Source organism: Puma concolor, chromosome E4, assembly GCF_028749965.1.
Source record: "Puma concolor isolate L17-30 chromosome E4, mPumCon1.1.hap2, whole genome shotgun sequence".
Classification (NCBI taxonomy): domain Eukaryota; kingdom Metazoa; phylum Chordata; class Mammalia; order Carnivora; family Felidae; genus Puma; species Puma concolor.
The window spans coordinates 65,136,618-65,161,860 of NC_141683.1; the positions used below are offsets into that span (position 1 = coordinate 65,136,618).

General features: G+C 44.7%; 1 protein-coding gene across 1 annotated transcript in view; it reads left to right on the forward strand.

The window, feature by feature from the left end:
* The window catches only part of DESI2 (desumoylating isopeptidase 2), a 45,243-nt gene extending 21,017 nt beyond the window's left edge, over nucleotides 1-24,226 (forward strand). Inside the window, exons 2-5 of the mRNA XM_086694030.1 lie at nucleotides 10,023-10,095; nucleotides 12,677-12,770; nucleotides 14,419-14,560; nucleotides 22,603-24,226. Coding sequence (XP_086550156.1) covers nucleotides 10,023-10,095; nucleotides 12,677-12,770; nucleotides 14,419-14,560; nucleotides 22,603-22,836 — 543 coding nt within the window. The 3' untranslated portion in view covers nucleotides 22,837-24,226. The remainder of the gene's footprint in view (nucleotides 1-10,022; nucleotides 10,096-12,676; nucleotides 12,771-14,418; nucleotides 14,561-22,602) is intronic.
* The last annotated feature ends 1,017 nt before the right edge of the window (nucleotides 24,227-25,243 follow it).

The window sequence follows — 25,243 nt, forward strand, 5'->3', positions numbered from 1 at the left end:
ATTGGACCATTTCTTAGAGTAAGCACAGGGAAATGGAAACTTTTTTTTTCTTCATGAATTTTTTTGGTTTTCATTTCGCTAACAGTGGGAAAACTTTCCTATGATGCCAAATTTCCTTATTTTTTTTTTTTTCCAAAGGAACTAAGTATGTATTGTATTCAAAGGAAAATTTGTCCTTGGGGGACACTTGGTATTTATAGAACAGTTTTTAAGTTTGCCGACTACAAAATGACAGGCTCTTCTGCCATTCATCTGCAGTTCATAGATCCTTTATTTCTGTTCTTCGCGTTTTTTGAACTGTTTTCTTGAGATATAATTCACATGCCATCCATGTCACCCTTTGTGTGCAGTTCAGTGGATTTTAGTGTGTTCACAGAATCCTACAGTCCTCATCACACTCCATGTTAAAAATTTGTCTTCACCCTGAAAAGAAACCCCATCCCATTAGCAAACACTTCCATTTCCCTGCAGACCTCCCAGCCGAAAGTAACCACTGCTATACTTTGTTTTCTTAAGTTACCTGTTCCGGGCATTTCGTGAATGAAATCATATGGTCTTTCCTGACGTGGCATAATGTTTTCACGGTCCATTCATGTTGTCCCCTGCATCAGTACTCCATTCCCTTTTGTTGAGAAGTGGTGTTACATTGTATACATATATCACGTGTCATTCATTCATTGGTTGATGGACATTTCGGTTGTTCCTGGTTTTTGGTTATTGTTAAGTAATACTGCTATGAATGTTGATTACAAGTTTTCATGTCACTGTGTATTTTCAGTTTCTCTTGGTGTAAACCCAGGAGTGAAATTGTTGGCTCATAGAGTAACTTTAGGTGTAATATTTTGAGGAAATGCCAAACTTTCCCAAAACTGCCATGCCATTTTGAATTCCCATCAGCAGCCTATGAGGATTTGTTTCCCCACATCCTTGTCAGCTTGTGTTTGTCTTTTTGATTATTGTCATTGAAGTGGGCGTGAAGTGGTATTTAATGGTTTTGACTTGTGTACCTTCTTTAGAGAAATGCCTGTTTAGATCCTTTGCCCATTTTTAAAATTGGATTATATGTCCTGTTCTTGAATTCTAAAAGCTCTTTATATATTCTGGATATACATGCCTTACCGAATACGTGATTTGCCACTATTTTCTCCCATTCTGTAGGTTGCCCTTTTACTTCTTTATAGTGCCCTTTGAACTTTGAACGTACAATGTCTTAGTTTTTGTGAATCTGATTTATTCTCCTTTTTTCTTTTGTTGCTCGTGCTTTTGGTGTCACAACTATGAAGCCATTGTCTAATATAAGATCATGAAGATACACTTTTGTTATTCTAAAGGTTTTATAGTTTTGCTGCTCTTACATATAGGTCTTTGATCTATTTTGAGTTAATTTTTTATATGGTGTAATGTGGGGGTCCTGCTTCATTCATTTTCATTCATTTGCATGTGGATGTCCAGTTCGAGTTTCTTTCTTTCTTTCCTTTTTTTTTTTTTTTTAATTTTTTTCTGTTTATTTTTGAGGGAGAGAGAGCATGAGCGAGCACGAGCAGGGGAGAGGCAGAGAGAGAGACATAGAATCCAAAGCAGGCTCCAGGCTCTGAGCTGTCAGCACAGAGCCTGACGCGGGGCTTAAACTCCAGAACTTGGAGATCATGACCTTGAGCTGAAGTCAGACACTGAACCCCCTGGGCCACCAGGCACCCTATTTGGCTTCATTTTTTAAAAGAACTTTCTTTCCGTCATTGAACTGTCTCAGCACCCTTGTCAAGCATCAGTTAATCATACATGTAAGAGTTTATTTCTAAACTGACTTCTTCTCCATTGATCTGTATGTCTGCAGTTACACACTATAGCTCAATTCTAAGTTTTAAAGTCAAGAAGTGTCAGTCTTCAGACTTTTTCAAGATTGTTTTGAATATTAGACTTCAAGCATTATCTTACCAATTTCTGCAACAACAACAAAAAATTGAGATTGCAGTGATTCCACAGGTCAACTTGGGGAAGATTGCCATCTTAACAATATTAAGTTTTATATTCTGTGAGCATGGAAAGTCTTTCCATTTATTTAGGTATTTAATAATGTTTTATCGTTTTCAGATAGAGTTACATTTTTTTGTTAAATTTATCCCTAAATATTTTTTGCTGTAACTGTAAATGGAATTTTCTTAGTTTCATCATAGCTAGGATGCAGAAATACAGTTGATGTTTGTATATTAATCTTGTGCCTTACAATCTTGCTGAACTTGTTTATTAGTGTTAATAGATTTTTAGTGGATTTCTTAAGATTTTTATATGCAAGAGTACATCATCTGCAAATAGAGATAATTTTACTTCTTTTTTTCCAATCTGGGTGTCTTTTATTTCTTTTTCTGCTGCAATTGCCCTGGCTGGAATTTCCAGTACAGTCTCTTGGAAGGGGCAAGAGCAGACATTGCTGTTTTGTTCCTGATCTCAAAGGGAAAGAAAGCCTAAAGTGTTTCACCATTAAGTATGATGCCAGCTGTGGCTTTTCATAGATGCCTTTTATCAGACTGGGGAAGTTTCCTTATATTCCTAGTTTGTTGAGTGTTTTTATCCTGAAAGTGTGTTGGATTTTGTTAAGTGCTTATCTGCATCTAATGAGATGATTGTGTGGGGCTTGCCCTTTATTCTGTTGGTATGGTTTAGTACATTAATTTGTTGAATATTAAACCCACTTTACATTCCTGGAAGAGATCTCACTTGGTCACAGTGTATAGCCCTTTTTTATATGTGGCTGGAGCCAATTTGCTAGTATTTGGTTGAGGATTTTTGAGTCTGTGTTTATAAGAGATGTTGGTCTGTAGTTTTCTCGTGAGGTCTTTGTGTTTGGTGTCAAGTTCATTGTGGCCTTGTAGAATAAATTGGGAAATGTTCCCTTTTCTTTCTTCGGGAGTAGTTTGTGAAGAATTGGTACTAGATTCTTAAGTATTTGGTGGAATTCACCAAAATCATCTGGGTATAGTCTTTTTATTCATGGGTAGTTTAAATTACTATTCTTGGGGCGCCTGGGTGGCGCAGTCGGTTAAGCGTCCGACTTCAGCCAGGTCACGATCTCGCGGTCCGTGAGTTCGAGCCCCGCGTCGGGCTCTGGGCTGATGGCTCAGAGCCTGGAGCCTGTTTCCGATTCTGTGTCTCCCTCTCTCTCTGCGCTTCCCCCGTTCGTGCTCTGTCTCTCTCTGTCCCAAAAATAAATAAACGTTGAAAAAAAAAATTAAAAAAAAAATAAATTACTATTCTCTCTCTCTCTCTCTCTCTCTCTCTCTCTCCATTCTCATTTGTTATAGATCTAGTCAGATTTTTTATTTCTTCTTGAGTCAGTTTTGGTAGTTTGTGTCTTTTCAGGAATTTGTTCGTTCTGTCTCGGTATACGGTTGTTCATAGCATTCCATATAATCCTTTTTATTTCTGTAAGGCCAGTAAAGAGATCTAGTCATAGATTTCCAACTAGTAAATAGTTACTTTAATCTCAGAAAGAAATTAACTCTTAAACTTGGGGGCTTTCTAGGTATAGAAACTACAAAGAAACATGAGAGTCAAAGTACTGTCGAGTCTCCCATTGTTATTGCTAACAGTGAATAAACAGCCTCAACTTTAATGCCTGCCCGGCACAGAATATTGAGACACAGCCTTTGAGAAAAAAAAATGATGTTAGGAGGGGGTAAGTTTCTGCTGTTTAATACTGTCCAAAGGAATGTCTCTGGGTTAAGACCTCCTTTTCCTGGCAACTTGTAGGCTTCAAAACCTTGAACAAAAACACTTGACCTGATGGTCCAACTTTCCATCTGAGAGTGGAGGTGAATGCTACCAAGTGTTCATTTGCCATTGTCGTGTGTCAGCAATTCATTAGAAACCTTATGGAGATCAGATCTCCTTAGAGTGAGCTCCAAGGGACTCGCCAGATGTTTGGATAGGACATTTCTCTCTCATTTTTATGTTTCTCTCATTTTACAGATCTTCCAACTCTAAAAATGTGTCAAAACATACACATTTTTCTTTTGTAGAATGTAAAGTCTCAAATGCAGGGACATTTCCAACTCTAAAGCAGTAGAGTACCTACCCAGGCAACTTAAAGGAGTTCTAAGCATCGGAGAGATTATTTTCAGTTGTGAAAGGGCAGAAAATAAAAGATCTGAGTTCAAGATCCCCACTCTGGCAAGTGCATTCCCCTCCTTGCCCTCCCTGTCTTAACTCCTGGCCAGAAGTCACCATTTGTGTATGATTTTTATTTTCATGAAAACCTTTCCGTTAATAAAGCATTTAGATTCCCATTATGGAAATTTATTATAAAAGCACTTTTGGAAAAAGCTATTTACTGCTCACCTAAAAGATAAATTGTTAAAGTTAAGCGATACTAGACATTAAATGGAAATAAATGTTTCGTTTCCTAAGAGTGTAAAACCTTTTGAGTTATCGCAGATAAACCATTTTGGATATATCTCTGTGGAGAATATTCTATATTTTGAAAGAGAAGCTACTCTATAAAAAGAGAAAAGGTCACGTTTAAAGCGGAGCTGTCTGCATCCAGAACAAAAGCCTGTCGGTGCTGTTGTTAAGGAAATCAACAGTACACAGACCAAATTATTGGTTGCAAACAGCATAAACAATGGAATTTTTCAAATGGAAAAGGCAGTTGAAGTCTTAGAAAAAAGGAAACCAGCCAGTGACTGCAAAAGCCTAGCAAAAACTGTGTGCAGACTAGCTGATCCCCTTGTGGTGTTTTCTACTCTTTCTCTGAAAAGGGAGAGAAAGGAGGAGGATAGCAAGAAAAATGGAAAAAGCCTCTCTTCTCTTGTAAGGAGGCGAGAACCAGATCATTTTCTTTAGTTCCCCCTAACTTTTTATTTTGAAAATCTTTATGGCTTCAGAGAAGGAAAACTGGAAAGAAGAGTGTATACTCTTCACCTGGAGTCACCAATTTTTAACCACGTTTGCTTTCTCATACCCTCTCTTACACATACACATACCCGCATTCACACCCACACAGAGTTAAGTCACAAACATTATAACATTTCATCTCACAATACTTGAACATGCATTTCCTACCTAACAGGGCATTCTCTCTACCTAACCACAGTACTGTTATGACACCCAAGAATTTTCCCATTCGTTATTATTTCCCCTAATAAGGTCTTGGGGAAGAAGACGGGGGTTTAATGTAAGATGCAGTCAGGGTTCCTTCATTGCATTTAGTTGTCATATCTTTTTCATCTTCTTTAAAGAGTAATAACCACTCTTCTTTTGACTTTTATGTCACTGTTTTTGAAAAGACCAGGTTACTTATAGAATATCCCGTAATCCAGGCTTACTGATTTTTTTCCTTATGGAAGCATACGATATGTTAAACATATCTTGACAAAACCAGCAAAGAAAATGTTGTGGCCTTTCTATTTTATCACATCAGGAGGCACGTAACATCGGTGTGTCCAGCTGTTGGTGATTCTGTTCAATCACCCACATAAGATATTCACCATATTTTTTTTCATATTGTCAAAGGTGTCTTTCTTTTTCTTATAATTTAGAGAAATGTGGGGTACGATACTTTGAGACCCGGTAAACATTGTTCAACAACCTCCTCCTTTTTCTCCAAAATCAGGAAGAAAACAAGGATGCCCACTCTCCCCACTTTTATTCAGCATATAACTGGAATTAGGCAAGAAAAATAAATAAAAGGCATACAAATTGGAAAGAAAGAAGTAAAACGGCCACTATTACGGATGACGTGATACCATATATAGAAATTGCTAGGACTAATAAAAAACTCAGGTTGCGGGATACAAAATTAATATGTAAAAATCAGTTGTGTTTCTGTATACTGGTAACAGACTTGTCAGAAGAAAAAATCAAGAAAACGTCCCATTTACAGTTGAATCAAAAAGAGTAAAATACCTAGGAATAAATTTAGTCAAAGAGGTGAAAGACCTATATACTGAAAACTATAATACATTCATGAAAAAAATTGGAGACAAGTAAAAAGCAAAGATATTTCGTCCTCAAGGACTGAAAAAATTAATAGTGTTAAGATGTCCATGCTATCCAAAGCAATCTACAGATTCAGTGCAGTCCCTGTTAAAATTCCAGTGGCATTGTCCACAGAACTAGAAATAATTCTAAACAGATTTTAGACCTGAGTAACCAATTTTGACAAAGAAGAACAAAGCTGGGGCTATCACACTCCCTGATTTCAAATACTACAAAGCTCTAGTAATCAAAACAGTATGATATTGGCATAAAAACAGACAGATACATCAGTAGAAAGGAGTAGAGAGCATGGAAATAAACCCGTGCATTTTTTGGTCAGTTGATTTACCACAAAGGAGGCAAGAATAGAGTATAGGGAAAGGGCAGTGTCTTTAATAAATGGTGCTGGGAAAACCAGACAGCTCCGTGCAGAAGGATGAAGCTGTGCACTGTTTTACACCGTATACAAAATCAGTTCAAAATGGATTAAAGGCTTGAATGTAAAACCTAAAATTATGAAGCTCCTAGAAGACATAGGCAGTGATAAGCTCTTTGATACTGGTCTTAGCAATGTTTTTTTTGGATCTGACTCCAAAGGCAAGGGCAACAAAAGCAAAAATAAACAAATGGAACTACATCAAACTAAAAAGCTCTTCTGTGCAGTAAAGGAAATGATCAGCAACATGAAAAGGCAACCCGCTGAGTGGGCGAAATACATGTAAAGAACTGACACAACCCAGTAGCAAAAAACAGTCTGATAAAAAAATGGGGAGATGATTTGAATAGATGTTTCTCCAAAGACGTACAGGTACATGAAAAGATGTTCAACATCACCAATCATCACGGAAACACAAATCAAAACTACAATGAAATCTCACCTTACACCTGTCAGAATGGCTGTTACCTGACAAGGTATTTCTTCTGACAAGAAATAACAGAATATGGAGAAAAGGGAGCCCTCCTGCATTATCGGTAGGATTGTAAATTAGTGCCGCCACCATGGGAAATAGTATGTAGACTCCTCAATAAATTAAAACATGAGCAACTTTATAAGCCAGCAATTCCAGTACTCTGGGTATCTATCCAAAGAAAATGAAAACACTAATCCAAAAAGATACCGTGCATTCCTGTGTTCATTGCAGATTTATTTATGGTAACCAAGATGATGGAAGCAACCTAATTGTCCATCTGTGAATGAACAGCTAAAGCAAATGTGGTTTGATTGACTGATTGAGAACTCAGCCATATGAGTAGTATAGCATGTAAATATTACTCAGCCATAAAAAAGAATGAAGTCTTAATATTTGCAGCACGGATGAACCTTGAGTGTATTAGAAGGGAAATAACGCAGACGCAGACGGAGAGAGACAAATACTGCCAGCTTTCACTTATGTGTGAAATCTACAAAACAGAACAAAAACCCAGACTTATGGAGAACAGGGTGGTGGTTGCCAGAGGGGAGGGTCTTTGGGAAAGGGAGGGCAAAATGGGTGAAGAGGAGTAAGGAGTGCATACTTCAAGTTATAAAATAAATAGCTCACTGGGATGTATTGTACGTCAATAACATTGTAAGGTGAAAGAGGGGAACCAGACTTACTAGGGGGACCATGTCACAGTGTGTGTAAATATCAAATCGCTGTGTTACACAGCTGAAACTCATGTAACATTGTCAATGACACCTCAATAACTGTCTTCAAATGTTTAGGTAAAAATGAAAGTATCCCTTTATACTGCACCCCCGCCCCTGCTGTAGCTGCGCCCCTTTCCCAAACTGTGAACAGAGATTGAACTGTATCCTTCAAACTTTCTTTTGCTGTAGTTGATGGCAGTTTTGTTGTATTTTTTCCATATTTAGCATGTAAACATGCACGAAGGGCGTATTTATTTATTTTGCAAATAATGTGACCATGCTACAGATAACATATCGTGACTTGGTGTTTTACTTTATGTGTCTTTTTATGTCTCTTTGTACTGAGTTACCTCACTCTTAGGAGCTGTATGATAGTTTATACTACGGATTTACCGTAACTGATATTTATGTTGTTTCTAGGTTTTCAGTATTCTAGACAGCTGCAGTGAATATCCTGGAGTATGTCTCTGCATATGTTCAAGTATTTCTATAGAATAGATTTCCAAGAGGTAGAATGGTTAATTAACTGTCATTGATTCACACTTCTGCAGTAGCTTCCTCACATCCTTACCAACACCGGCAATATTTAGCAATAGTTTTTATATTTGCCAATCTGATGGGTTAAGAAAAGAATGGTAGCTTACTGTTTTCATCAATATTTTTTTGTTTTCTAGTGAGAATGTTCATTCATGTTTGTTAGCCACTGATTTCTACTGTGATTTCTCACTTGTCCATGGGGGTTATTTTTTTAATGGAGCTTTCGTACACTGTATCCTTTGTGGTCTGAATTTCTGCTACCTAAACTCTGGAATTACGTAGATTTGATAAAGTCTTGAGAAATCCCTTCCTATATGTACCCTCACTGCTGTATCCAAAATCAAACTGATTCAGATGACGACGTTCCTGATTTGCTGTCAAAACTCAGGAGCCAAAGAGAATCTTTCAGAGAGGAAGACGCAGCCCATTCTAACCTTTGCTATGGAGTGTTACGAATTTGCCCCCCTGTGTGTGGTTTATCTTTTGATGTCATTCATGCGGTTTTACCCAATAAAAAGTTGGAAATGTTTGTCAAACGTCTGTGGTTTTCCGGTGTAAGTTCTAAGGTTTTGCTTTTATCTAGGTCATCTTTTCTCAGTTAAGATTTTTTTCAATCTATTTTATTTTCTTCTCTGGTTATTTTTAGGCACACTGGAATTCTTAGGTACATGAAGTGTATCTTTATGCATAATGTATTTTGTCAACACATTTTTAATACTTCATCCTTTATCGTTAATCATAAACACCAACTTTATCATACACCAGATTCTCATGTACGCAAGGATCTTGTTCTAAAGCAGTTTAATGAATGTATGTATCAATATCTAGATAAGAAAGTTCCTTATTCTTTTTCAAATATCCCTTGCTTATTACTGCTTCGTTTTTCTTCCGGGTACATTTTAGGACAAAATAAATCGATTTTGCCCATTTATGCTTCCTGCGGCAATGTATGTGAATGTGCACTCCCCTGGGTCTGGGAGAAACTGGTTAGGGGTCTGGAACCAAGGGTAAAACTTGAATAAACCCAGAAAAATTAAAGACAAATTATCCTCTAAACCTGGAAGAAATCTAATGGGTTTGTAACACTGTTAAGTGCTGCCTAAGCGTTTGTTTAATGAACTCTTGACTCATCGATTCTTCTAGGTAGACCCTTTCTAGTCCTTGTGCTTCTCCGCGGTCACCCCCAGCATTCACATCACGATGCTGGTGCACTCCCTTCACTCTTCCAGACATCTCTCCCCATCCCCCTATGCCCCATCCCACCCCCCACCCCCCCACTTTCTATCCGAGGAAATTTCATTGGTTCCTAAAAACCCAGTTCAGATACTACCTTTTCTGGGAATGTTTTCTTCCTGCCGACGGTAAGAAGGTTGTGGGAGCCTTTGTGCCTCTTCTTATTTGTTCCTGTATTATCATTATCCAGCTTCGGACTGAGCCAGGACAGAAATGCCATATGGGTGTTTTTCAAGTGTTTTTGAAAACTAGTAAGACATCTCCCGGTCTTCAGGGAGCTCACCAGAGAATGGAAGGAAAAGCTGAAGCTAGAAGAAAAATAGATGTGAAAGCATAAATTATATGTGATTTTTTTTTTTTTTTAAGTCACAGGAGAGCTTTTATATCCGTTTTCCCCCCAACCTGACCAGGTTTAGGTCTTATGGTTTATGCTCTAAGCCTTTGCAAATGGAGGCATTCATAGTACGAGCAGAGGCGTAGAGATGGACCAATCCTTTATCACGGCATTTGGAGGCCAGAAGGAAAAATACTGAGAAATGGACTTAGAAAGACCTAGATGTTCCGTGAAGCACTTAGGGGTCATAATTGCTATCGTGTGGCGCTGTGTTTTAAACGAACAGATATTCTGAATCTCTCCTTTTTTTCCTAGTACTGGATGAATGAATACACCTCGTCCATCGGAATTGGAGTTTTTCATTCAGGAATTGAAGTATACGGCAGAGGTACGTGTACCCACCGTGTGAACAGGCTTTCCGAAGACCGTTTTCTCCTGAAGCGCTCGCAAAATCCTCACCATAGGTCTCCTCTTTTTTTGCAACTGCTTCCATACATTACTGCAGAAAGTAGAAGAAAATCTCCCCACATTTTGTACTGCAGTCTGGGAAAATGCCCAAAGTTGAATGCATTTGAGGAGAAAGTACTCAAGTTCATGAACATAACGTTCGTTGAGTTGTCTTTTCTCCCGAATACAGCGGCTTAAAAAGCAGTTGCTTCTTGGATTATTTCACCGCCACGGTTTTGCTCTGACAAATACTGGAGTTCCTAAGAAGCCTTGTGCTTTGAAAAACCGTCATTCTGGTTGGAACAGTATTGGTGCTAGAGTGTCGTTCTTGAAATACCAATTTCCTGAGGGAATTTCAGTATTAAATTTTGTTTTTGGAGACTTGCAAGTGTGTAGTTATAAGGTTGGAAAATATCACTGAGCAAATCCTGCCCCTGGTTCCATCTAGCTTTTTGCTCAAGAATGATGGCCTTTGTCATTAGCCCAAGCCCTTTTATTCTTCATTGCCCTTAATTATGATAAATATGACAGGAGCCACTCAAACCAAGCAGCTTTGTTTTTAACAGCTTTTTCCTTTGTTCTAATTCCCGCTGCTGGTGCAGGATAATTTCCTCCAGGTCAAGCTGTAAGCAGTAATGATCTGCATAAGACGGACCACATTTCCAGTTTCGTCGGGGTTGTAAAAATACATTATTTTGAATCCTAAACTCACCCCGTAGCAGAAATGTCTGTCACGTGCTTCAGTCAGGCGGCCTTTGTGCGGGCCCTCTGAGAATATGCGTTGCAGTCCACCCGGAGTTCCCTGTGAAGACCGCATCCCTGCTGTAGCTGGTGCAAGGAAGAGGCTCCATGACCTACCTGGGTCGGTGTGGTGCTTCTCCTGTCCCTTTCTTACATTCCACACCAGCCGCTTCTGGGTGCAGCGTAGCGTATCACACGTTCGCTATAAACATGTGCCATTTAAGCTCCGTGTGAGTTGGAAGCCTGCACTGTCTGTCTGTCTCCCAGATAATTAATCCCCAAAAGCAAGGAGGCTCTTGCCCAAAGAGTCAGCAGTCACTACGTGTTGCTGTGGGTGGCCTCGTCATCTGTGGGTTTGCGCCCTTGTTTGACTTGGCTTTTGCCAGAGTTGCGTGTTTCCCCTTTAACTGAATCTCTGGTGTTAGAGTTTTCTAAGTGCTACCAAGTTGTGAACCGCTTGATCCCGTTGCTGTGAAGTAGAGAAGGACGTGTGGGCCTGTGGCGCTTTCTCCATTTTCCAAGCGAAGAAACCAAAGCTCAGATCAGCTGGAAGTCAGATCAGATCAGCTGCTAATAGTTCTTAGAACTAGGACTTGAACCCAGGTGTTCTTACGTGCCAGTCATTATTCTGTTACCTGTCTAATCATTGCGCCCCTCCACCAAATGATTCAGGAGTCTTCAGAAACATGGTTCAAAACATGTTCGTATAAGTTTAGCAAAGCTAAGGTCAGATGTCTTCCTGAAAGTAAATGACGCTTCTTGAACAGATGAATAAATGGCTCTGTGACTTTCCTTAATGGACTTGAGGAAGTTAAAAATCTAAACATAACATATCCAACCTGATTATCGACAAGGTTTATTATAAAGTCCTATCGTTAAGATAAGTTTTAATGTGTATTTCAGAACTGAATGCCAAACACTTTCTTATCCAGACCTTTGCTTTTTCTCTGGAAGGTCTGAATCAAAAGTAAACTTGGTATGTTTCTTGTTCTCACCCATGCTTTGTTCTAAGACCTTTCACGATTAGATTTAATAAATTTTAAGAGATGAGATTAATTTAAACATTTGTTTGTAATTTTTTAAGTAAGTCCACTAAGATTTGCCACTTAAATATCTAAATATCTCCTACCAGAAATTTGAATTCCTTCCTTCTCCGCTTCTGTTCTGGATGAGAGTTTATATCCCATGATCCTTCAGTACAAGTAGTTCCCACAGAGCTGAAAGATCTCCCGCGAGAGTGTGTGTGGAGAGGTGTATACGTTTACTTGGCAGCTTGCTTGTTTTCTTGAATGAGGGGGATTGAATTCAGTTTTCCAGGTTTGGTAATGTTTCATTATTCACAGATAAACCAAGAGTCTTCAACCCATGAGCCATGAAAGCTCATTACTGTTAGTCAGTTTCTCCAGTAAAGTGTTGAGTTTGAAATTTGATGCCTTCAATTTGGAAAGTGGCAAAGTGCAGAACTGACCGCCCATGTCTTTTGGCACGACACATGGGCAGAGAGACCATGGTCACCTGCGATAGTCACCCTCCTCCTGCCAACAAGAGGGGACGAGTCAGGGTCACCTTTGAGTGTCTTTCGTTATCAGAATCAGGCCTTTTCTATCGACTGTTGTTACACGTAACAGCTAAACGAGACTGAGATATTTGTGAAAGCATTGATAAACTGGAAAATATTTAGATGGTGTCGTTATTATCCTCATCATTTATTAAAGCTAATTCAGCATTCTGGTTAAGTTTTGTGTGATAAATACTAAAAATCATGAGTTTTCTCTTTTCAGAATTTGCTTATGGTGGCCATCCTTACCCCTTTTCTGGAATATTTGAAATTTCCCCAGGAAATGCTTCTGAACTAGGAGAAACATTTAAATTTAAGTAAGTAGGGAGGATAATTTTTATTACACTGTCTTAGGTGCCAAAGCTTGTTTTCAGGCCTATGGAAGTCACTCTGTAGACTAAAATCTAGGAAGTTAAAATGTTTCTTTAACGCTGTTTTAGTTGCTGACATTTATTTTAAAGTCGAACCTATCAGAGTTTGTGTAAAGATGAGAATCGGCCAGATGAAGTGCCTGAAATAATCTAGTCTTTTGCTTTTTTTCAGGACCCACGTGAGTTATTTTGTGTACTTTAGAAATGTTCTTACTTTAGTATATAACTTGGATTCTGCCTTAGAAAACGTGTGTATGTGAGTGATAGCTTCCCCCTCAGACTCCCGTGCAGAGAGATGGAAGAAAGGGTCGCTGTGACCCACCTGACACTATTAGAAACCTCTTTACTCTCCTGGCGAGTGCAAGCACAGCATACAAAGATGTAGAATCGCTGTGTTGTACATCTGAAACTAACGTAACGTTGCGTGTCAACTGTACTCAAAACAAATTAAAATTTTTTTCATAAAATGCATGAAGAGAAAAAAAATGGTAGGATTTTTTTTTTTTTTTTGTAATCTTTTCATTTTTCCCAATGAAAGGGATACTGTTGATACATTTGAAATACCCGAACAGTTGATTAGCTGAGAAGCTATTGTTAAGGTGCATGCAGTACGCCTATCGAGAAACCAAAATACTCTGGACCTTACTGAGAATTTGAATGCTTAATGATCAAATTTCCATTTCTTAGTTAAGGTTTGTGTGTGAAGAGATACTTAGAACCTTAGTTTCAAGGAGCTCTAAAGAACCTTCTGGGCCTATAATAATTAACTTGCCAAGTGGAAAATAGCGAAATGAGGTTGTTAACATTGAAATTCAGGGTAGGGCTACTACCCATGTCGATCACTACCAAGTTCATGGTTCTCCCAGCCTGTCACTGATTTGCTCTAGTGCCGTCCTGAGTCTGTTCCTCAGGTGTCCCTTTTGGCAGGACTGCTAGATGAAAGGGTTTTCTAGGTATTTGTAGTTTTCTTGGATGCCTAATTTGTATCTGACTTAACTTCTGCTTTCTGTTGGATATCATGTCTGTCGCATTTCCAGGGTGGGGGTTGGGTGGAGGGTGTTTGGTTTTTAATTTGGGGGTTGGTTGGTTGGTTTTTATAATGCTGTAAAAAAAAAAAAAAAATGTAGTTGTTTGGTAGTCTGTGTCCCCGTGGCACAGAAGCCAATAACGTAAAAGACTATTTCTGAATGAGATTATGGCCAGCTCTTCACTGGCCAGTATTATTGAGCAGGAATATTTGCAGCATGATTTGGGTCTGCAGTAACCTGGCTGCTTCCACGGTGCTTGTAAAAATAACGGGACCGTGCGTTTTCAGTATATGACACGCTGCTTCCTAAAGAAAATGACCCAAGTTTGCATTGGTATGATTTAGAAGTAACGGACTTAAGAGATTATGGTAGAAATGCAAAAGCTCAAGTAACACAAAATGTAAAAGTATCTCATTTACCTTCTAGTCGTAGTGCATTAACTCCGCTCTGTTAACCAGTCAGAATATCCCTGGAAATGAGCAAGTCTTGAAACACGCTCTTTCTCCATACCTGAAACTTACACAGCCGTGGTTTCTCTTTCTTTCTTTTCCTTTTTGTTCTTTAAGAGAAGCTGTAGTTTTAGGGAGCACGGACTTCCTGGAGGACGACATAGAGAAGATTGTGGAGGAGCTGGGCAAGGAGTACAAGGGCAACGCCTACCACCTGATGCACAAGAACTGCAACCACTTCTCCTCGGCGCTGTCGGAGGCAAGTGTCACCCTGCGGTCCTTCAGGCACATGCCCTCCGCTGTCACCCTGCCTCCTTCAGGCACAGAACCTCCGCTGGTGTGCCCACTGCACTGCTCTTTCCTTTGCTCGTTTCCTCCTTGTCTTCCCGAGTCTTCGTGTTGTGTAAAGTGTGGCATTCTGGTTCTTTGCCTCATCTGAGTGGCCTTTCTGAGGTCGGTGGCTTCCGAGTGGGCACCGAGTTAAACTGTGACCCCATTCACGACTTCGCCGTGGGGAGGGTGAGCGCTGATAATTGTCCCTTCTTATCCTAATCCGTTCCCTTCCAACCTGAACTTCCTCTTTAAAGAAATTAATGCTGGGGCACTGGGGTGGCTCAGTTGGTTAAGCATCCAACTCTTTTTTTTTTTTTTTTTTTTTAAGTTTATTTATTTTTGAGAGAGAGAGACAGCATGAGTGGGGAAGGAGCAGAGACAGAGAGGGAGACACAGAGTCTGAAGCAGGCTCCAGGCTCCGAGCTGTCAGCACAGAGCCCAGCGTTGGGCTCGAACTCGGGAACGTTGAGATCATGACCTGAGCCGAAGTCGGACACTCAAACGACTGGGCCACCCAGGCGGCCCAAGCGTCCAACTCTTGATCTCAGCTCAGGTCACGGTCTCACGTTTGGTGAGTTCGAGCCCTGAGTTGAGCTCCGCATTGGGCTCTGCATTGACAGTGTGGATGGAGCCTGCTTGGGATTCTCTCTCTGCCCTTTCTCCCCCCCCACCCCACCCCCCTTCACATGTGCCCTTGCTCTCTCTCACTCCCTCTCAAAATAAACTTCAAAAAAAAAAAGTCTCCACTGCTAAAAAAATTTAAAAAAAAGAAAGAAATTAAAGCCTGAACCACTTCTGCTACTTAGCCACAAGATTCTTCTTTTTCTATATTAGTTGCCAGTATGATTTTTCTCCCTGGCGCTTAAAATTATTAACAAGCCATCCATCTCTGCGGTCTTGAAATTTCGTTCTGCCAACAGAACACCCCACAGGCACTTACTTGCCTTCCCTGTTCTGGACTCCCAAGCCAGGAGACCTGAGATTGCAGGACCTGAAAACAGAAACCAAAGGGAAGACATGAGACTGTGAGATAAGGGCTGGAGAATCCGCTAGCCCTGAGACAGCTTCTCCGCTTGTTGACGTGTGGCGGCTGGTGGCAGGGCAGTGTCCCATCCTGCAGAAACCGGAGGGTGTGAGGGACAGAACGAGCTGCCATCCCGGTGGTCCTCATCCCTTCCCGCGTGGCTCTGGACAGGCCGGGCTTGCGTGCGGCCTGGAATGGGTCCCTGGGACCTGCAGCAGGTAGGACTCAAGATTCACGTCGCTTCCACCCCTGCACGGCCGGCTGCGTCAGAATCTTCTCGCTAGTGATTGTGCCGACATGGGAGTCACAGAAGCACCCCCAGGCTCGTGCATACGCCAGTTCCACAGAGGCGACCCGGCTGCTCCCCAGGAACGAGAGAAGGTTCAGGCCTCCTTGACCCCATCTGCCGGAGACGCGTTCAGGGATCCAACGAATGGGAGAATCGGCAGAGATCCTGGATGGCACCAAGTCCCGTGTCCTCGGTGTGCAGACGGGGCAGCTGCCGTCCGTTGCGAGTGGGGAAGTGGCCTGTGGAACTGGGAATGACAGATGCAGCCCCAGGACACCTGGCCGTTTTAGCCAGGCCGCTGACGTGAGGCAGGGACGTGTAGCCCGGGTGATGCCTGAGCTTCATTCCCTCTCCGGGCAGGAAGAGAAAAGGGAAGCCCCCCGGTTCCCCAAGTGGAGTTGTGGGTGAGCCCGAAATGCTGACCATTGGTTGCTGCCTCCTCCGAGCGGATGGGGGCATGATGAAATCGTTCCTGGGGCCGGAGCAAGGTCAGAAGGGGGACAGGGGGGCCCTGCTACGGAGCCCCCACCCCCTCCCAGCTCGGCCCTCCCCCGACAGCTGGAACAACAAACTGTCTTGGCTCAATTCACTGCTGGGGGTTTGAAGAAATTCCCAGTCAGGAAAGAAAAGGGGAATTTTTTAATGGCTTTGTATTTTGTGATTATACGATAGGAGTTGATGTAAAACGATTCGTGCTTATAACTGTATAGGGGATGCAGGGACCGTCTCGGGAATACTGGGAGAAAACGCGTTAGTGGACACAGCTCTCTCACTTCTTGCAGCCGCAGAGTGGGTGGATTTAAGTCTCAATTATTAAACGAACGCCTGTCTCCACAACTGGGATTTTTTATAGGGTTTTTGCCTCTCGCAGCCTCTAAAGGCAGACGACATACAGAGAGAGACAATTTCCAGATGAACTTTGGGGTTTTAAAACGAGGTTTCTAGATACTGATTAGCCCTTATACTGTCAGTTATCTGAGGCGGGAGGTGAGGATTTTCCGGCCGGACGTGTTTATTTGTCAGCTGGTCTTGAAAGGGGCCTAGGAAAACCTCAGTTGCTTAACCTTAGAAATGTGGCTCCCTAGCTGTGCACCGTGTTCACTCACTCATTACTGTCCTGGCCTTTTCTCGAAATCCTGAAATCACGATCCCGATTGCCTGCACCGGACTGTCGGCCGAAACCCGCCCTTGTCTGCTCCACGCCGGGCCAGACTGAAAGCAGGTGCGGGCCCAGGAACCGGCCTCCTCCTTGGGGACCCTTGCGGGTCTGGACCCCTGTCCGCGGAGCCCTCCGCCACAAAAGTGTCGTGGACGTTGACCGCTCCGTCCAGGTGGCATGCAGGTGTGCCCCGGGAGGGGCTCCTTCCCCAGCAGGGCCCCCTGCGCCCAGCCACTCGGCCCCGTGTCGCTAACCAGGGATTCTTGCCAAAACCCGCAAGTGGGGGAGAGCGGGGCCCCTCGGCTGCTGCAGTGGTGGCAGCAGGGGGGCATCCAGACCGCCTTCCCCCCACTCCCCCCGTGCTCCTTAGTGGGGCAGAGCCGTCACCAAATGCAGCAGCCACGGAATTGGGGTGTTCCTCCCTAGGCCCTTCACAGGCTAAACGGTCAGGGGGAAGAAGGGGTGACCTGTAAACCCGTTGTGAAATATTCTGCAAACTCAGGATTTCATCCTGACCAGTGCCTGATAACGATGTGTCCATCTAGTTTGTCACATAAAAATATTTTCCAGTGACAGCTTCTGTTCTCGTATATGTCCTTTCCAGACCAAAAAAAAAAAAGTCCAGATGAGAGTAAAGGATAATTTTTAAAGCGTAAAGTTAGGATTGCCAAACGGCGCACACTGATTCCGTGACCGCGAAAACCAAAATCCTGGCACCCGGGGAGGCGTGCGGGCAGGGAGGCGGCCTTCATGACCTGTTTCTCGATGCTGCTCCTCCCCTCGTCCTAAAGACCAGCCGTTGCGTCTTGCCTTTCTGAGCTGCTGCGAGCACCTTGGATCTGCCAGGCTGCTCACCTGCGAGCCAGCGACAGTGCTGACACAGCAGAGAGGCTGTTCCCGCACCTGTCGCACAGAGTGGAGGCCGATAACCTGGTCTCGAGGACGGACAGAACTGTTTGGGTCTGTCTGTGGGCAGACCCTCCAAGATTCGACTGATCTTTCAGGCCAGATCGGAAGCCCTGTCAGTGCGTTTGGGCAGCGGTAACAGGGCAGCACAGGCCCGGTGGCTAAGAGACAACAGACCGTTCTTTCTCATGTCCAGGATCCAGGCGCTGGCAGATGCAGCCTTCTAGTGAGGTCCTAGGCCGCTTCTTGCCTTGGCCTCGGGTTGCGGGAGGAGTGAGGGGCTCTCAGATCCCTGGTAAGGGCACCAATCCTATTTGTGAGGCCTGGGCCCTCATGACCCGCCCACCTCCCAGGCTCCCCACTTCCACCAGCGGTCAAGTTCGAGGTTAGGATTTCAGCCTACCGGCTTTGGGGGGACAAAAATCCTCATCCCTGAGCGAGTCCCACGGTGTTCACTGCCAGTGAGGAAGCACGCTGGGGGCCTTGCAACCGGTGCTGCCTGACCCATGCGTGCCCTGCTTGGGGGCCTCACACTGTAAACCTCCCATTCTGGGGGTGTCACGTGTGCCCGCTGGGATTGGTTCTTGTGTGGGTGCCCTCTCGTGACCCCACCTCGGGCCGGGTGAAGAGGGTTCCCACCAAAACTCAGGTGGAAGCCACTCGGCTTTCTAAAGTCAGCCTTTACGGGTTTGCTTTAGTGGGGTTTGCTCTAACTGGCTAGGTCCAGGAGCCCTAAAAGGTGTGACTGAAATCAAAACTCCAGGTTGGCCTCACCCTGCTGTGTAGGGTCCTTTGGTAATATTTGCTGCAACAGCTTGGCTAAGTTTGGGGGGGGGGGTGTAGAAAAAGAGTTAAAACAGGTCAGAGGCTGCTGTCCCTATAAAAGACTGGGGCCTTGGATGGCATCTGAGAACTTGACTTTCGGAAGGGCCGCCAACAGTCGCAAGATGGAAGGGCATCTCACCAGGCCTGACCTTGTGTGCATAGCGTGATTTCTGCAAGACACCTGCTCCCATTCCAGGGAACCCCAAATCTTGGCACATGCTGAGAAGCAGGTGCCTACACGAACAGGCACAAATAAAACCTTGGATGCTGGGTGTCCAGTGAGTTTCCCTGGTGGACATTTCACATGTGTTGTCCCCCCTCCTTGCGGGGGGGACCTGAGTGTATCCTGTGTGACTCCATGGCGAGAGGCCCTTTGACAGCTTGTGCGTGGTTTCCTCTGCACTTTTCGTCCATTTTCCTGTAGTAAATGAGAGCTGCGACTGCAGCTGTGTACCCAGTCCCGTGGGTTTCTTGGCAAGTCATGGTCTAACCAGGAGCTGGTCTGGGGGACCGCTGACACAGCTCACTTCTCCAAAAGTAATCAAGAGGTTTTTGTTGTGTTGTTTTGTTTAAGTGTCATGAATTTCCCCTCCTCCCAGATTTAAAAATACTTGACTTCATGAGAAAAATCTCAAACAGCCTAACCTTCCACCAAAAGAATTAGAAAAGAACAAACAGAGCCCAAAGTTAGTAGAAGGAAGGAAGTACTCAAGATCAGAGGAGAAATGAATAGAGACTAAAAAGACAGTGGTAAAGATCAGTGAAACTAAGAGCTGGTTCTTTGAAAAAGATCAGCAAAGTTGACAAGCCTTCAGCCAAACTCACCAAGGAAAAAAGAGACAGGGTTCAAATAAATCAAAAGTGAACGAGAAATCGCAGCCGACACCACAGAAATACGAAGGAGCGTTAGAGACTATGGCGAACAATTCTGTCCATAGATTGGACAACCAAGGAGAAGCAGATGTTCCTAGAAACATACAGTCTCCCGAGAGTGTATTGTAAGTAGAAAATCTGACCAATTTACTAGGGAGGTTAAATCCAGCAAACAGTAGTCCACAACCAGACAGCTTGACTGGTGACTAACACGCAAAGGTGTAATACCTAACCTCAAACTTTTCCAAAAATGAAGGAGATGAGTACACTTCCAAACAAATTCTGCGAGGCCAACTTCACCCCGATACCAAAACCAGACCAGGACGCTACAAAAAAAAAAAAAAAAAATCACAGGCTGGTATCCCTGATGAGCAAAGATGGAAAAATCCTCTACAAAACATTAGCAAACCAAATTCAGCAATACATCGAAAGGATTGTATACCGTGATCGAGTGGGATTTATCCCAGGGGTGCAGGGTGGTTCCACAATCGCGAACCAATCAGTGCGATATACCACATGAAGAAAATGAGAAAAAAGAATCATACGGTCATCTCAGTAGCTGCAGAAAGGCATTTGACAGTATTCGGGCGTCCACTGATAAAACTCTCAACGAAGTGGGTATAGAGGGGACGTACGTCAGGACAAGCCCACAGCTCGCATCATACTCCGTGGGGAAAAGATGAGGAACGAGACCAGGGTGGCCACTCGTGCCTTTACCAACAGTGCTGTGATGAATATCCCCTTACGTACATCTCTTCGTATTTTGCCAGCGTGTCTCTGGGGGAGATCTCTAGCAGGGGACTCACTGCTTGAAGCTTAAGTGCAAAAGTAATTTTGCTACATAAACCGCTACCCACAGTAAGAAATACGTTTTACACCATGACCCGGTCTAAACACACATGTACACGTAACACGTTAAAACAAGTGTCACAATTACCCCACCTCTCTACAGTCTGATGCTGAATGACTCACTGGTGGGTCTGGACTCGAAGTTTACAGACGCTGGCTTGGTACAGGACCAGCACACTTCTGAGAGGGCCGGGCGGGAGATCTTTTAGGCTGTAGGACTGGTCACGGACGGCACTCTGCCGTGGAGAACTCAGCTCCCGGGCACGGCTGCTGCAACTTCACCTATGAAATCAAGAGGCTGTAGTTTGCTGTCCTCTGTCTTAGCCTGATCAGGGCACAGGCGTGCGCACAGAAACACACACACACACACACACACACACCCACCCACCCACCCACCCACCCACCCCGGTTGGGATGAAGTCAGCCTCCCGGGAAGCACATGGACGTGGGAAGAAGGGAGGGTGCCTGCTGAGTGGAAGCAGGATGAAGGAAGTGGCTGTTGACGAGTCAGCGGTGGCTGTACGTTAACCTAAATATCCCTTGTCGCCTCTTCTGTGGTCAGCCTTCGGGTATGCAGATACCTGAACGTGCTGTGGGTATAAAATACATGAAACGTTCCCCCGTGTTTCTTAGCGCAGAGGGACAGGCATGGTGTTGTGTAAGGTCCATTGCTCGGCTTTCCTCCAGGTGTAGTTCATGGACATATTCAAGTATTAAGTACTCTCTACCTCTCTGTGCTGCCGGGCCAGCTGATCGGATTTTGTCAAAACATGCCATCTTCCCTCGAGTGAGGCCATCTCACTTGTTAAGCAGAGACTACGTATTAAAGGAAATGTAACTTGTCTTGTAAGGCTAACCCCTTTAGGAAGGAAAGCTACATGGTTGCTTAATTGCAAGTACCAGTTTATTTACATTTTAGCTAATTTGGGAGCATAAGATATTTTGAAACCTTTTTTCAAGGTCATCAATTCAGATATGATGTCAGGATCATGATTTTTGACACGACTGGAGGCAGGACTGCTAAGGGGACAATGAAGCAGGGACACAGTAAGCCCCGTGTTGTCTGCAGACGGGAAGGAGTGTGATAAAGAGTGAGGTCCGCGGTGTCCGGGTGGCTCAGTCGGTTAAGTGTCGTACTCTTGGTTTTGGCTCAAGTCATGGTCTCGTGGTTCGTGAGTTCGAGCCCTGCATCGGGCTCCATGCTAACTGTGGAGCCCGCCTGTGATTCTCTCTCTCTGTCTCTGTCTCTCTGCCCCTCCCCTGCTTGTGCTTGCTCTCTCTCTCTCTCTTTCTCTGTCTCTGTCTCTCTCTCTCTCTCTCTCTCTCTCAAAAATAAATAAACTTTAAAAAACAAAAAAGTGAAGTTAGTTGTGGAAGACCGGATTCTTACTGTTTGAGATTGGCGAGGGTGTGGGTTATGGCCCAGAGTCCTCTAAGGACAGGGTAGGGATGGGGAGTGGGCAGAGAGCCGCCGCAGACCGTCAGCTGGGAGGGAATCCCCCCGGCCCCACGCCTGCACCCCCACACCCCTAGCGGAATCTGCGGACGAAAGCTCAGCCTGGCCTTCCAGCCTGGTTCTGACCGCAGAGTCGCAAAGCCAGGTCTGCATCCGTGGAGACGTTTCTTTCTCGACCAACACGAGAACTAACAGGGTAGAACACGGGCCCGGACAAATGGGGTGGCGGAGACTGGACGGAGGTAGGAAAGAATCTGTGAAAGGGGACAACTGACGCGGGGAGGATACCCAAGACCGGCCGCTCTGACCGTCTGGAGCGTGTTACTCTGGTCCCTGTGTCAGCAAGGCTTCCCTGCTGTGTTGTTTGGAGCACTTGACATGGAGTCTCAAAGCAGTTGCAGGGAGCCAAACAGAATTAGCTTGATGCTGTAGGTGTAGAATGTGAGCCACTTGACAAGCCTCCGGAGGTGGCGGCTGTCTGTCATCCCGGCCTGTGTGCTTCCCCGCACCCCGCCTGCCCGTCCCCTGGCACCGGACTGGGGACCCTCACCTCGCTCGCCTGACACCGCCCCCTCTCTCCTCCGTAGATTCTTTGCGGGAAGGAGATTCCTCGCTGGATCAATCGTCTGGCCTACTTCAGCTCCTGCATCCCCTTCCTCCAGAGCTGCCTCCCCAAGGAGTGGCTCACCCCCGCGGCCCTGCAGTCCAGCGTCAGCCAGGAGCTGCAGGAGGAACTGGAGGAGGCCGAGGATGCGGCCGCGGCCGCCTCCGTGGCAGGCCCCTCGGCGGGCTCCAGACCCGGGCGCCACACCAAACTATAAAAGGTCTCCCAAGTCTCACCCTCAGAACTGTCTCCGACCGGTGACTGTCCCCAGAGAAAAGTAAGAGAGTAAGAAGCGTCCTTTGGGTATTTTGTATGCAAAGATGGCTCTCCCCCAAATCCCAGTTTTTCAGCTCAGGATTATATTTGTAATCAAAAGAATCACTTGGCGCAGGAGGGAGAACTTTGTACGAAGCCGCCCTCGGTTTTTCTTACCCACTTGTAAATTGGGGTTTACTTCTGTTTTCTACAAGCTCTGTTAAGTTATGTTTACAGTATTTTGTATCGCTGTTTACAAACCTTGCATGGACTCCTGCCACCGTGAAAGAAGACAGCCTTCACGTCTCGGGAACTTCGGTGGATCACCTTCCTCCACTTGCGACAATTTCCAGAGCTACAGCGTCCGCAGTCGGCACACGAAGGGCGCTTGAGGGGCTCTGGCCACCACTACCTGCTCCAGAAGGGTCGTTTAGGTTCGCGTGTGGTTCTGTTCGCGTTCGGGCACCGGGACGCCGAGGCCAAGGAGCTCCCGCAGCCCGAGGGCTCGGGGCCCGGGTCTGCGGGAAAGGCTCTGCCGGGCGGGGGCCTGCACCCCTGACACCTGTCCCCCCAGGCAGGCCGGCCCGTCCCATGACGCCTCTGATTCTGCCATTAGGATGGTTTTTGTTCGAGATAGTCTTGCTAGGAACCGAGGGGTATTTTTGCACGCGTGTTGGGGGCTTCATCGATATTTTAATACGGACTGACCTCCCTGCACACGATTTCGCCAACGGGGCAGGAGTAGCAGCAGGAGTTGACATTCAACTGCTTTTCAACTATTCAGGCTGCCTTTTATACTAGACCTTGAAAACTGGAGCCTGAAGTAACGCCCTCCACAAAGTTCACGATTTGATATCCCGACACTTCGTGTACCAGACGGAGCGCGTCGCAGTTCTGTTGCTTCATTCCGGGGGTAGTTTGACCTCAGAGTAGAAAAACCTAGTCTCATTGACCTCTCGTGGAAGGATGTTTGTGTGTCTTAAAACTCCTCCTTTTCTGTTCTCCCGAGTGTGTGTCTCTTACGTGACCTCCTCCCACAAGGAAATTGTCACCACCGATAGATAAGTCCTCGTTAGCAAGGACTCTGTCTGCTCACATCTCCCCCTAGTTTGACCCTTGGATGTAAGAGCCAAGTCACTACATGTCAGATTCAATTTTTCTGCCTTAAGAATGAATGTCCTACATAGAATATTGGGTGAGCGCATAAATTATCCAAGGCAGTGACTTCAGCTTTATATATATTGTTAGTTTTAAAGTCACCTCCTTTTATTTAAACTCCTAGATCGGATTGTTTGCTATTTCTCTTTGTAAAGATACATATCTTTCAGTAAAGGACATTTTTAACTTTTCCATCAGCTGACTCTGATTCATTGCATCAACCTAAGCACACCCTGTTCGAGGGGAAAACGGAACCTTGGGTTATAAGCTGTGACCTGAGGCAGATGAAGCCACTTAACCTAATTTATGCTTTTGACTGTTCTGTTTCTGGAGAGGAAAGCCTTTACGGTTGTATTCTCAGTTCTTCAGGGGGTGCAGAGCACCTGTTTAAGAGATGTGACAGGAAGAAGAGACGAGCATCTGATCTTTGTGAGAAGTAGGCTTGGTCCGGGCCCGAGAACGAGATTCAGAACACGACACTGAGACTCGGGCAGGTGTCCTTGTTGGGAGGACAGTCCTGTCGCCGAAACCCGGGTTAGTGAAAAGCGTTGGATGCGGTTTGCTGGGGAGTGTTTTTAAAACACGTGGTGGAGGACCGTTTTCTCTAACCCATTCTGGCATACGCGAGGGAAGTATGTGCTGCTCGTGGCGGCGGTCAGTGAGACCCTGGTGCGTAGCCAGAACCCCCATCTGTGGTCCCCAGAACCCAGTGCCTCAGCACACGTGATTTCATTGTCGTCATACTTCCTCTCCTCAGCATCCGGAGTTAGAAACAGCGTAAAGGGTCCTCAGAGAAATCCACGGCGGCCTGGGGCCCGTTGTCACGCTGGCAGCCAGCAGATACGGTTCTGGGCGTGAGATTGCCCGCAGCCTAAATTGTACTCGAGGTTGAAAGATACAGAAATGTCTTCACTGTAGAAAATCCCATTTAAGTCCGTTCCAGGCTGCAGTTCAAAATTGAGACTGGACTTAATTAACTAGCATTTAACCAGCGTCTCCCTGCCCTTGGAGGAAAAGAATTGTGTTCTCGCAATTGTGATCTCTGCTCAGAAAGACCCAGTCGTGAAGATACACGTGACGGGATGGAGTCAGAGACTCTGTCATCGTCACCAAGCGAAACGCGTTTCTCACAGTGGGTTGGACAGAAATAGAGTGTTGGAGGGTCAGGAGCGGTGTTTTCAGCGCCCTTGGGTGGGTTGGGGGGGGGTTCT